This window comes from Pelecanus crispus, chromosome 13 (genome assembly GCF_030463565.1).
Source record: "Pelecanus crispus isolate bPelCri1 chromosome 13, bPelCri1.pri, whole genome shotgun sequence".
Classification (NCBI taxonomy): domain Eukaryota; kingdom Metazoa; phylum Chordata; class Aves; order Pelecaniformes; family Pelecanidae; genus Pelecanus; species Pelecanus crispus.
In genome coordinates, this window is record NC_134655.1 from 1,360,773 (window position 1) to 1,374,771 (window position 13,999).

At 51.7% G+C, this 13,999-nt stretch overlaps 1 protein-coding gene across 1 annotated transcript in view; it reads right to left on the reverse strand.

Annotated features, from left to right (window-relative positions):
* Positions 1-5,312: 5,312 nt before the first annotated feature.
* The window catches only part of ZNF185 (zinc finger protein 185 with LIM domain), a 33,953-nt gene continuing 25,266 nt past the window's right edge, over positions 5,313-13,999 (reverse strand). The window contains exons 24-31 of the mRNA XM_075720763.1: positions 13,415-13,573; positions 11,973-12,086; positions 11,608-11,703; positions 10,337-10,438; positions 8,772-8,840; positions 6,468-6,548; positions 6,004-6,106; positions 5,313-5,411 (exon numbers count right to left, since the gene is read on the reverse strand). Of these exons, the coding sequence (XP_075576878.1) occupies positions 5,313-5,411; positions 6,004-6,106; positions 6,468-6,548; positions 8,772-8,840; positions 10,337-10,438; positions 11,608-11,703; positions 11,973-12,086; positions 13,415-13,573 (823 nt within the window). The remainder of the gene's footprint in view (positions 5,412-6,003; positions 6,107-6,467; positions 6,549-8,771; positions 8,841-10,336; positions 10,439-11,607; positions 11,704-11,972; positions 12,087-13,414; positions 13,574-13,999) is intronic.

Consider the following 13,999-nt stretch of genomic DNA (forward strand, 5'->3'; position numbering starts at 1 on the left):
ACAGCTCCCGGTGCGCGGGCACGGCCGCGCTGAGGGCGGCACCGCGGGGAGGGGGGGGAGGAGGAGGAGGAGGAGGGGTCGCAGCCGGCAGCGGGGGCCGTGGGGAGACCGGGAGGAGGCTGCGGCGCGGGGGGAGCCCGGCGGGGGTGCCCTGCGTGAGGGGGGCGGGGGGCGAGGGCGCGACCCTCACGGGCGCTGCCGGGAGCGGGGGCGGGGGGGGGGGCTCGGGCGCGGCCAGACCCCGCCGAGCCGAGGGCTCCGGCCACCCTCGGCCCTCCCTTCCCCTCACACGGTACCTGGGCCGGGCGGGCGGGCGGACGGACACACGGACGGTGGGCGGGCGCCCGCTCCCGCCGCCGCCGCCGCCTTTCTCCGGCGACGCCTGCAGCCTCGCTCGCAAACGGCGGGAGGGAGCCGCCGCCGCCGCCGCCGCCGCGCGCGCACGCAGGCTCCGCCCCCTCCCGCCCTCGCAAGGCCGCGGCGCGGAGGGGGCCGCTCTGCGCGTGCGCGGGGGCCCGCAGGCGGCACAGGGGCCCGGCCCCGGCACGGCCCCGCCCTGGCACGGCCCGACCCGGCGCTAGGGCCGCGCCGCGGGTACCGTGTGCGGGTTTGGGCCCCGCAGCACAAGGAGGGCATTGGGGGGCTGGGGCGTGGCCAGGGAAGGGCAGCGGAGCTGGGGCAGGGTCTGGAGCACAGGGCTGGTGGGGAGCGGCTGGGGGAGCTGGGGGTGTTCAGCCTGGAGAAGAGGAGGCTGAGGGGAGACCTGATCGCTCTGCAGCTCCTGGCAGGAGGGGGCAGGGAGGGGGGTCGGGCTCTGCTCCCAAGGAACAGCGATGGGACGAGAGGGAATGGGCTCAAGCTGCGCCAGGGGAGGTTTAGATTGGATATTAGGAGAAATTTCTTTACGGAAAGGGTGGTCAAGCATTGGAAGAGGCTGCCCAGAGAGGTGGGGGAGTCCCCAGCCCTGGAGGGGTTCAAAAAACGGGCAGAGGTGGCACTGGGGACATGGTTTAGTGGGCATGGGGGTGTTGGGCTGATGTTGGGCTGATGATCTTAGAGATCCTTTCCAACCTTAATGATTCCTAGTTTTACTTTCATCAAAAAAATAATGCAGCCACCAAGGCAGGAAACATGAAATTATTCCTCTCCCCTTAATTGGTTCAGTGGCGGCCTTGGCAGTGTAGGTTAATGGTTGGACTGGGTGATCTTAAATGGCTTTTCCAACCTAAACGATTCTGTGATTCTATGAAAATAAAGATTAACCGGGACCTTCCAAAGCTGTGGTAAGCGTAACATCTCTTCAGGACATGGTATCAGCAGGCGACAATAAAGGCACGGTCATTCTTTTCACATTCTCCTCCAAAATGTGTGTGTTGGACCCAAATACACCCTCTGGCATTTTCTGATAAGTGTTACGTATTTTCTCGCAGTCATCAGGGACAAGCACTGTAAGCAGAATCTTATTTTTTCAGATCAGTTGGCTTGAACACCCAAGTCTAGCACCGACACTCGTGAAAGTTGTTCTGGAAAGGTTTATCCTGCAAAAGACGGTATTTCCAACCAAAAGACGGTATTTCCAACCAAAAGACGGTATTTCCAACCAAAAGACGGTATTTCCGACAGCCCGGTGCTCTGTGCCCCCATGCAGGGGCTTCAGCGCGAGGATGGGTTCGCCTCCAGCTCTGCTCAGTCGCTAGCATCGCAGCTTGTAGCCTTTATATGCATCCATGTCATTTCCCGTGGAGTAATCCCGTCGAGGTTTGTCCCCGCAAGCAGCAGGATCCCTAGTGAAATTAAATTTCTTTCGTGTCTGTGGAAAATACGTGACCTCATCCGTCACGCAGGAGAAATCTGCGTGCAGATGAGCCTTTCTCCACAAAGATGTGGGGATACCGGGAAAGGGGAAGATTTACAGCTTTTAAACGCTTTACTTCTTTTTTTGTTCAGGAGGGTGGAGCAGGGAGGGGTAGGTCAGCAGTTCTTCGAAGTTCAGGCCAAAACAAATTAAAGCAAACTATTTTTAGAACAGCTGCAGGTTCCTTTTTGGGCGATACATGTCTTTGCAGGGGGAAGAAATGCCATCGAACCCGTTGTGACAATGCTACGCACAGGTGTCAGCGGGATGGCAGGTCCTGATCCTAGGAAACGCGTGAAGAAGGGACGGGCAGCACCTCCGAGCGCTCCGGATATATGCGCTGCGGACCAAGGCTCCCTTTTCCCCAGGCAACAGCAGGTTTTTCCAGCAACCAGACTTAAATTGTGTGGAGAATATCAGATCGCAAATTTGCTGGGCCAGTTTGCTGAACCCACCCCCTCCTTTGAGACTACCCTTTCGCGCTGGTACCGTTTCTTCTCTCGCTCGCTCATTGCTACATCCTCCAACAAAGCATTCAGTGACTTTACTGACGGGTCATGCCCGTAGGCTACTGAGAAGCAAAAGAAAATAAAATGGCACAGACCATCAGATCGAAGGGCACGCAACAGGAGCGTGTATACGGCGACGCAGGCAAGGAGGCCGCAGGCGAGCTAGGACTGTTTATTAGAGCTGCATACCGGGGTTAAACAATTGCTACAGGGAAAGGCAGCGCTGAGGAGGGATGGTGCAAAACCTACGATGGACAAATCCTGTTCCCCGTAAGGCCACGTAGCCAGCAGTGGAATGAGTGAATACGTTATTTCTGCAGATCATCTTTGAAGTGCATCCGTAGCTCCAGGCCCATCTGTTTTGCTTTTTTAAACAATCCCCCTTTGACCACGGCACAATGAGATGCGTAGCAGCTGCTGTACCAGTCATTCCCCACCACCGCTACAGGTACCAGTTAAGGAACCGCTGGCCGTGGCTTTCAGAAATGAGCGATTCGGGGAGATGAGATGCTTTGTGACCCTCTCCTGAACATCTCTTTAAGGTCCTGATAACTTAGAAACATAGGCAGCCAAAATCAGCAGGCATTTTTGAAAATCACGCCTTCGTGACTACTGGGTTTTCAAGGGGGGTGTCGGTCCCCGGTTGTACCACACACGCTCAAAATGGAGCTGCCCGGTCCCCTGTGGCAGCCACGGCTTCAGGGTCTCAACCTGAAGCTTGCCAGTGGCAGATTTGTTACTGCTTTCAAGTGGAGTTCCCCTCATGGAATTGCTTCTGCGGTCATGCCTATAGTTTGGTTAAATAACTGGTACAGCGGCCTAAAAAAAGCTAAGCAGCACTCGTGCTGTAAAACACTAACTTGGTAAGCTTTTGCACGCATGCCAGCTTCCACCACTAAGTGCATAAAGTCGGCATTAGAGCTTTTGCCGTCACCTGTTTCCATGTAAGAGCTACTACAGAACTGGCTTGGTGCTTTGCCGACGTTCCTGATGCTTTCAAAGAGAGCGCAGGAGCTCTCTGGACACACTCAGAGCTGTACTTTCAAGGCATAGAGGCTGACTTTCAGGTTTCGGTATTCAGCTTTCTCAACCTCTCAGCATCTGAATTAAGGGCTAAAATGATGCCATTCTGACTTGTAGGAAGTACAGCATCTGCTAGAAGTTCAATTCGGTGAGCGAGCCTTTGGGATGTAAATAATTTACAGCAATAAAAGAGGCATCACGGCAAGCCTTGGCGAGGTGGGGGGAAATTCAGATTTTGGTCAAGCAGTGCTCCTTGTCAGGAGAGGCAATTGAGATGCCTATTCTCTGGCACGTTTTTGTACGGCCACGAGACACCTGCCATCAAAGGCCAAGTTAAACTGCCAGGTGAAGGAGAGTGTTATCTTCCCAAACAGACAGCAGACACGCATGCTGCCGCAGCAATCCCCTAGGGAGCAGGCAGGAAAGGGAAATTAAAGCTGACATACAATTAGAGTAAAGTGAGTCTGCAAGTGCTCCTGAAAGCCCATGGAAAGCAAGTGGAAATCAGGCAGAAGCTATTTCTAGGCAGAATTTGGGGGTGAGAGAAGCAAAAATAGGCTTTTGCTAAGAACTAAATTCAAACCCTCCCAAGAATCCAAATTTAGTGTTAAACACTTCTCGTATCTGCTTGCTTTGTGCCAGCTCACACGCACTAAGCTGCAGCCTGATTGCACAACTGAAAGGGAAATAAAAAAAAAAAAATCAGAAAAGGTTTCTCGCAATTAGCTTAGATAGACCTAAGGAGCTCTGCCTGACTTCCAGCGCAGGGAGCACTCTGGAATCTTAATGAAGTTAAAGACAGGCGGAGGAGCTCAGCACCTTTGGAAAATCAGCCCGCTTATCTTTGTAGATGACACTGCCTTATCTTGTTAACATTGGCACTTGTCTGGTGTGCAGCTGAGAGCATGAACTAGCGGATGTTAAACTCGTTCATTGTGATGAGGCAGTCAGAGGGAAAATAACTTGCGGAGAGGGAGGGAGCAGGAATTCTGCAATCTCAGCCAGTCAGGAACTGTTAGATAGATTCCGATACGTGCTGCTGAGGACTTTCCACTGGCTGCTTTCTCCAGCTTTGCAAAACCCTGCAAGCAAATAAAGAGGAGGTGAACTCAGGAGCTGGGTGCCACACAGCACACTGCATCGCAGAGGTCAGCGGAGCAGATGAACATGCAGGAACGGGATGAAGGCGGCCAGCTGGTCACATTGCATTGAGAGGCGAACAACGCAGCCGCGCACGCAGCGAGGCAGGTGCCCCGTTCCCCTCCTCTCTGTCGTGAGGCGGAGGGAAGGAAGGAGGCCTCTCTATAACCGCAGCGACAGCGGCAGGGCTTCTGCTCGCCACTGTGGTTTAGTCCTGCCCCATCCCGCTAATCAGACGAAACAAAACCATATCCAACCTACTTCCTTGTTGATCTGTCGACAGAGCGTACAACTCTTTAGTTTTCCCAGTGGTTTTCACCTCAAAGGATCTTTACATAAAGCAGTAACTGCGCCTGCCGCTGACGCGCTGCCTCCTTGCTGGAGGAACGTTCCGGCTGCAAACAGCACCCAGCGCCGCGCCGCGGGCCAGCCCAGGACACGAGGAGGAACTCTTTAATTACCTCCAGGGAGGACTCTCAAGCTCTAAGGGACATTTCCCTCGTCACTCAAGCCAGCCCTCTGCTTGCCTCCCCCACGTGAAGCGAACACAGCCTGTTTATCGCATTATGGCCAGGGATTCTGGCTCTAACCGAGACCCCTGGGACCAGCTCTAGCACGTTTCTAGCTAATTCTGCACCAAGGGTCACTGCTTCCCACTAAAAAACCACAGGAAAACCCCTGTATGGGTGCCTCAGTAACTGTGAGGGTTAAATGCTCTTCATTCAGGACACCCCATGAGCTCTCTCATCCAGCCGTTCATGCTGATGCTGTCAAGGGGCACTCACCTAGAAGAGTTTCTCGTAGCACTTGTCACAGTGGACAATGTCCCGGTGGATGAATATTTTATCCAGAAGATCTCCCATTGCTTTGTGGCAAATTCCACACTGCCAAAGGGAAAACAAGGTGGTCGGACAGTAACCAAAGCACCAGGCAGTAATGACAGCACGGAGGGGGCAGAGAAATGAGCAGGCTCTGTATGATTTTATAAAGGTGTGAGGATGCCAAAGCAGTGACCTAGTTTGAGGCTAAACTTTTCTACAACAGACAAATGTCACTGCAGGCTTCCCTCCTCCCACACTCCCCACTTCCACAGGCTTTACGTGTGCGCTTTGCAAGGTTTGAGAGATTCAGCAAGACCTGCACCGGGGCACAAAGGCCACAAAGCAGCAAGTCTGCCACAAGGACAGGGACGTGAGGAAAGAGGGTGCTGCTACTCTATCAGACGACAGTAAAGAATTCTTCTTGTTCTAATACGCATTTGTTTGAGGAGCTGAAAAACTTCTGGGGACACAGCCGACACCTGTGACTGCACTACATTTTTTGTCCCCATGTGGATGCGAGCATTTAGCACACACTGTGCACGTTACTCTGAAAGTCTGAGGACAGAATTTGCGCCAAGATTCCTCCTCCCACCACTCCATTTCACAGTGGCACAGAAGGCAATCAGTAGTTAAGGGTTTTTTGTTCTTTTTTTACCCTGAAGCAGTATTCATGGCAGCAGATGTTAAGATGCTCTATTATGATCTTAGGGCAGTCTCGGATCTCACGGCTGCAGTAACTGCAAACGGGTTCACTGGACCTGTGAAGGAACAGAAGGGTGAATTCCTCTGTAACACAAGTCGGTTCCAGTCCCAGCGCTGGTACCAGAGGTGTTTTCCCTAACACCAGCACCGCTCACCATGAGCTACCTGCTTCTGCACGTGTTTGACTGTGTCAGGTAACAGTGCAGAGGGACACGTGTTATCCCAGGGATGCAGAGACCACAACAGCAGGGCAGTACGGATCTTTAAGTCAACGTCACTGTATTTTCCAAATATCATTTACACTTCATGCTGTTATTTCACCAAACACATACCAACATTTTAAAAAAGCAAAACCTTAAAGTCATTCCTCTTTAACGGTTTGCTGAGACCCCCAAAGACAGCCCCAAACTGTCCTACCTCTGCACGGGAGCGCTGGACAGGTAGCTGTGGTGGCTGTAGGTTGCTCTCTCCGAATCGGTCAAATCCACAAGGCTGCCACTGAGGACAGAAGGAAATATCAGCACTTGACAGTGATATATGGGAAGAGCATCTCAGATGGAATCATTAACCTAAAGTCTTAACCGCAACATCCCAGCTGCCTGTTCCTTGGCGAGAAGGCTGCTCCTTGCTAACCAGCTCTGAAAAGGCATTTCCCCAAGAGAGAGGGCCACCCTGATGGATGCAGCGGGGCCGTCACCAGCACTGTCTCCATCTTCGCTGCATTCGCCCCGCAGATTCTCTACAGGGTTGGCAGCATCCTGCTCCCCGCCCCACGATCACCGTGCCTCACGTCAGCCCCAGCGCCGGCTCTGGGCTCGGCCTGGCAGATAAGGTTTGCGAGGAGCAGGCAGCTCCAAGGGCAAGCAGGGACTGCAAAGAGCTGGCGGCCCCAGCGCTTAAAAATGTGTCTGGCTGCTGCTGTCCCCACGGGGAGAGGCAGGACGAGGGCAGCATGGCTGGGAAAGTGGGGCACGCACCCTGAAATGGGGTCCCTTCGAGCCCGCGGCCGAGGGAGGTGGCACAGGCAGGCAGCAGCCCTGTCACCCTCGGTGCCAGGAGGAGCAGGGGGTGTCAGGAAGCCGGTGCTGTCAGTCCCACGCGAGGGTCTGTCAAATGCAGCTCGGGGCGGGGGCTGAGAAGACCTTACAACCTTGCCAAAGCAAAGGGAGACATCGTGCTCCCTCTTGCTCTCTCCCTCCTCCAGTACGTTCCCAACCACATGATCCCACCCCCTTACTCCTTGCCAGCCATCAGACCCCTCCGTGAGCTAGGCTGTCTCATTAGAATCATAGAATCATAGAATCATAGAATCGTCTAGGTTGGAAAAGACCTTTAAGATCATCCAGTCCAACCATTAACCTACACTACCAAGCCCACCTAAACCAATCAAGGGCAGACTAGACTAAACCATATCCCGAAGTGCCACATCTACCCGTTTTTTGAACACATTAAAATGGCAGAAAAGGCAAGACTGGGTGGGCTGGGAGCAGGGATAAAAAGAGGGGGGAGGCGGAGAGGAGGAAGGGGAGCAAGGGCTCCCCTGTCAGCGAGAGCCACGGGTGCCTTGGCTGCGCTGCCCGCGGGCCCGCAGCATGCCGTCCAGCAGGTCTGGAGCTGGGACATGCACAGGCTGTGACCCCAGACTGTGGGGACCGACATATTTTTCCACTGGCTGTGAGATGAGATTGGCAAAATCCCATGCTAGCTGCTGGACGGGCAACCTGTGAAATCCTGCCTCCGATACACTCATCAGTAAAACTTCCCTGGCTTCACTGGGGTCCCGATGGTTGCATACTGACCCTATAAATTTCTCTGCTTGCTAAAACTCCCAAATCCTGAACTATTATTGCAGGAAAAGCCACGGAACACATCCTTAGTCTCACCCAGCTGAGTGTTCCCTCTCTGCCTTCTGTTTGCCTGTGGTTTTTGGACGCTGCAGCAATACGCTTATCTCTGGTTGCTGACATCTGCTTTGCCGACCGATAGGAAAGGCCGGAGATTCACGGAGTCTGCAATCAGCTGCCGCAGCAATGCCAACACAGCACTGAGGGAGGGTAAATGCCAGCAGGGAGGCATCAAACTGGGCATCAACTGGCTGCCACATCAATGTAAGCCCGATGTACGTAGGGCCAAATTCTGCTCTCAGTCACACTGGTGTCAGTCTGGAGTAGCTTTACTTAGTTGCCTTTGAGCAGAATACAAAAGACTGAAGATTTAAGCTTGAAAATGGCATCTTTTTAACTTTTTTTAACTCGTAACTTTAAGTGAGAACCCTCAACCTCCACATTTTTCTCACCAATTCCAATCGTTTGTTTATGTGTGCAAACGCACAGTGAAGCCTGACAGTGCCAAATAGGCAGCCTAAAAAACTGCAGCGTAGTGTTTCCATCCCGTCACCCGCCTTAGGGGGTGACCCCCTTAGAGGGGGAGTTTACCCCTGCACTAGGAGTTGCGGGACAGAGGTCCTCCTGTCACCGCAACGGGACTAGGCAGCCCACTGGACTGCAGAGAGATCCGCTTGGGTCCCCAAAGCAGCGCTGCTGCCTTAGCAAAACTCTCTGCCCACCCAACGCAATAATCTCTCCAGGGCCAATTAGCTGAGGCACAAGGGCACGCTGACGCGGTGCTAACTGTTCCAGCTCGGGAGCTCGCCTGGTGCGCGTTAGCTGTTGCGTTGCACACGTATGTAGACGCATGACTCTCTCTGGACGCTCCTCATACCTGCCGTGGCGTGGGGAGGCTGATAACTCGCTGCTGTTCACGTACTCCTTCACAAAGAGGACCCCTTTCCTAGGAACGGATGGAAAAAAGAACGAGAAGCATTTGCATTAGAAAAGACTGGAGCTAATGAGAGACAGTGCAAGGGACCACATGTGTGCACTCGGACACGTAACGCGTGCGTGAAAAGGCACGGAGTGAGATGCTGCTGTTCTTGAATAAATACTGAATAGCAAGCATTGCTGCTAAATAACATCTAACGTACCCCTCTAATTAACCCACCAAAACAAATCAAGTTAATTAAAAAGAATGGAATGAATAATATAACTCTCTCATCCAGTTATCCCCCGTTTTGCAAGGATAAGTCTTTTTCAAATCATGTCAGGATTATGCACACAATAAGTATTTAGAGAGCTTGTGGTTCTGCCCATTAACATTAAAACCCTACTGGCACAGCACTACTTACAGCGACTGTTTAGTCACTGGAATATCTCCAGCATTTTCATCCATTATAAATTGCTACCGGTTTGTTTTGGGGATGTTTTTCTTACAGAATTGACCTTTCTTGCATATTCCTCCCTCTTTAAAATTCTGATTTCAAAATGACATGCCCCCATCTGTCTGTCTGTCTGCAGCTCGGTCGCAGATTGAGAGACGCCGTGCCCACCGGCTCTCTTCCCAGAGCCATGAAATGAACTAATCAGGCTCTTTCTCCATGGTGCATTTTCATTGCTGCCTATAAGCTATGACTAATCCTCTCTTCTAATATGAGCAAACTAAGCCATGTCACAGCTAAGGAAAGAAAAGGAAAGCTTTTTTTTTTTTTTAAACTTAGCATAGACACTTCCCTTGTCAAGTGTCTCAGATGCGAGTCTCCTATTTAGACAGGCGTTGTGATAAACAGGCTGTAGCAAGGCCAGGAGGACCCAAATATTGCCCATCAAAGCCTACGCTGACCTCTCACCACTTTGAAACCCCTCTCTAAATCGTGTAAAACTGTGCGGTGGTTTTCACCTCTGAGCTGGAGCCTGTGGAAACCACAAATCCCAGAGTACAGCTCTGAGTTGACAGCTGCACCGCGACGGGACGCTATCTTCTGTAATACATGGCAGACTGGGGCCCTGCGCCAGCCCCACCGAAATCCGATAGACTTGCTGCTGTATGTAGCCTGCTCGCTTGCTCACAAGCGACGAGGCAAAGAGTCTCCTATGAGCCCCACACCTGTGATGTGTACGGCACGAGGAGCTCCACCGTGCCCCTCCAGCTACAATGTGTTATGAAGGATTCATGATTTTGCCACGGTGAAGAGAAAAGACACGACTCACACAGTGAGCTACATCCTGATCTCTAAAAAAGGGCACCTGGGGAAAAGTACCCAGCCCATCCCTCCCTTTTGGGAGGCTCTGGCCACGATGGCAATGTCTACCGTCTTAGCCAGAAGTGGCTGACAAATGTCCTGCAGCCCAGATGCCAAGCACCAAAGCCTGGCTTGTCTTCACCAAAGAGGACAGCTGCATGCAAAAACCTGTATTGCAGCGGGAGGATCATGACCACCCATTGCTCTTTACCCGGCAGCGCTGGAATCAGGCTGGTACCCGGAGGCCGCTGGGCTGTTGTGCGGTAAGGTGGCAATCGGACTGCAGATCCTCTCACTCGCACTTGGGAGAAGCCTGGAGAGGGAAGAAAAAAAAAAAGGCTGCGGACACTGGAAACATGAGCCATGACATGACCCAAGCTGGCAGCCAAGAAAAGACCTCCCACTACTGCCAGGAGGGTGCAGTATTAAGGCCCTTGACCTTAATTCATTTTTATCACAGACCAAAAAGGCTGCTTTCTCTTTTTACATCTGCCATGCTACCGTACTACTTCCCTGGAGAAGTGATTTGGAAAAGTATCATTTACAGGGCCATGGAAGAAAAGATCAAACAAGATCTTCAAATAAGCACAGACCATAAGTGAATCATGTAGCCTGAACGGGAGCAGCTATGGAGAGAAAGGGCACACAGCATATTGCAGGAGAGGAGGAGATGGGGACCTATTGGCCAAAGTCCAACAGAACTATCCCCAGCACAACTATCCCCAACTTAATAATTTCAAAAGCTGTAGAAGTGGGAAGGAGGCAAAACTACAGCTACTAAAATGTCTTTGGAAAACAGCTCTGCCTATCCACTCAGCAGTGAGACCCGTTAAGTTTGCCTTGCAGGGATGGAGCTGGTCTTGCCTGGAGCCAGTCGCAGGCTTCCAAGGATCTTGTGCCCCCTGCTCGCACCCACAGCTTTCTCCCCTTTACAGATCCGACACTCAGGCCTACGCTGGTGCCTCCACGCAGCGTCAGGCTGCCTGTGGATGGGCTGACACTGCCATGAAGGACTGCAGAAAGGCCAGGGTAATGGTATTCTGTATTGGATACCTCCTGCCCCTTCCAACAGCCTTGTTCTGGGACCAGTTCAGTCATTTAATCATTGACATTCTGGAGATAGCGATCCTCTGTCTCGCCATCTCTCTGCTTTTAGCAATCTTTTTTTCTGTAGCCTCTGCAAAGGCTGGTTTCTGGTCAAGGGAGGGTAGCCAGGCACCAGCCCTTCACTCTCCTGTCACTCTGTTCTGGCACCCCACATGGTGAAAAATCTCCAGAGACCAGAGGTGGATGTATCACAGACCCTGTGCTGCGTAGCTTTTGCCAGGAATGGTTTAAGGGTAGTTCTGTGCTTCTGGATCACACATCCGCTCCCTGGAAATCATTCATCTCTCTTTCAGCTCTTGGGCTTTGCTTCCTAGCTTCTCTTCCACAACAGTTTCGTGGAGGTTTCCCTCACAACCATCAAGACTGCCCATTTACCTGGTGCTGTTATAGTTTAAGGTGTCCATGTAGAACGGCACCCTGTGGCTTCTCTGGGAAATGGACATGGTGGTATCTCTGGGAAGGGAGTCGTGGCTATGAAAGGAAGTGATACAGTCTCAAGCACTGAACTTGAGCACGTGAGGGATCCTCACAAGTGGTGAGAATCTTGGCTAAATGTCTCCCTGCTTAGCATCAAAATCACCCACACACCACAGCCATCCACGCAAACGGCACCTCACTGCACGTGCTTAGATCCAGGGAATTAGTAAGAAGCGGGTCAGGACACACCAGATACTGAATAAATGTAGCAGTGGGGCGTTCTTTGGGCCAACGAGCCTGGATCCCACCCTTTGACTTCTTACCGTCCGGCTGCGGGGTTAAATTCGCAGTGGCCCCTGGCACTAGCGCCGTCATATCTGCTGTTCCTAGGGCTGCTTCTCCCATCATAAACTCTCCCTTCGTAATCTGGGGTAGGTCTGGCAAGGAAGCACAAAGGCCTGGTTACATTGTACCAGGAGCCACTGGAGTCTCCACGTTGGCTAACTAATATTTTGCCTCAGCAGGCACTCTCATGATGCATCCTCCCTTTGCCCGTTTCACCTGTGCTGGTTCTGCAGCTGCAGCATGCATACAAAGCTCTGAGGCGAGGAAAGCAGACTCAGAATCTAACGCTTGAGCGTAAAGCCGAAGCAGTTCATAAATGGGTGTATCTTCAATATTGTTTCCTTTCCCAGCGCTCACCAAGACCACCACTGCACCATCTGCACATGTGAACTGCTGACCAGCTGGCCCATCTGGGTGTCAGACCTGCACGTTTTCAGTTTTCCAAGACAGAACTCATTACCGGAACGGCTTTAACCTGTGGGCAGAGCTCTGGCTCTTTCAATAGAGAAAATGAGCTTATAGCTTATGGTCATTCTTTTCTTGCAAGTGCCCGGGGGCACAGATTATGTTTATATTGTATATCAGCATTGTGGTCCTGATTAAAGCTTCAGGCAACTGTATAACTTAATGTGAAACAATGCTGAAAAACACTGCAAATCAATGCTGCATTAAAGAGAGAAAGAGGGCCAGGCTAAGCTCATCATAAGATGAGGAAAAGCCTACTCTGGGCAAGACACACATTTGGTCTATGATAGCAACCCAAGGGCAGGACTGAAGCGCGAGTTTCTTGCGCTGCAGACACACGTCAGCATCACACAGTGCTGGGCGGGTGGGTGATAACAGGCTGTGAAGTACAATAAACGTCCATCCCATTTTTTCTAGTCCTGGTCTGCAAATGCCTCCAAAAGCAAGCGAGAGCTTTGTGACACCAACTTTCTGAAAAATGCTAAGAGAGGTGAAGGCTACATTCAGATCACATGAATGTAGATATGTACATAAATAGTAGTTACAAGTACACAACTTGTCTCTTATGTCATCGAGGGTCATGAGAAATAAAAGCCAGACTGCTCCTGAATCCTCATCTCCACAGTTACAGAGGGGAAGCAGATGTGGTCTCTACACATCTGTCAGGTTTCCAGGCACCGTGTAGGTGGTCCGAACGCAACCTGCCAAGAACTCTCCAGTGTTACAGAGCAATTATCAGCTCAGATCTCCTGAATCCTTTCCTCAGCCCTTCAGGTCCAAAAATGATCTTGTTCCCTGTGTTGTGAGACCTGGCAATACTGTTGCTCCCTCCGGGAACAAAATCCTGGTTTTGCTTCTTGATGCAGTGACGGTACAACCTGGACCAGAGTTTCTGTCAAATTATTTCTGTGCCAGCAGCTTTCCCTGTCTCTGCACCCCAACCCCAAACCCGTACCTTCTGGTGCTGAATACTTGGCTGTCTGCGTAGGACGGTATCCTGTGACTGGGTGCTGACACGCTGACGTTAAAAGGCTGGCAGTCCACGTACAGTGGCATGGGACGCTGGGTCTCATACGCAGCGAGAGCGCTCTCTTTTGAGCTGAAGTTAGACCTGCTAAAGAATTAGAGCCAATTTAACCATAAAGCCAGTGACGGTATTTGCTATGACCATCTCACACAAGAGTTCAGAATTTGCCAAGGCTGGATCATGCCTCTTTCCACTGGCAGTAAGGAAAACCCAGGACACCACGCTGCTAATAGGTTAAGGTCAGCAGGAATGGCAGAGGTCTGTACTACTTCCCCTCACCTACATGAGCTGAATTTCCAGCACAATGAAACCCTGCGAGATTCACCAGTCGTCTAAGTTAATTTGTTAACTGAAATAAAATATGAACAACCATACGTGGGTGGAATCCTAAACCTAATATTCCTTTTGTCAGTGTCATTTGATTAGCGTACACTGGGAAAATTTACATAGGTCCAGGACTCCGGCCAGGTTTGTATCAATCTCCTGGCAGGAGGGTGCAGTGAGGCGGGTGTT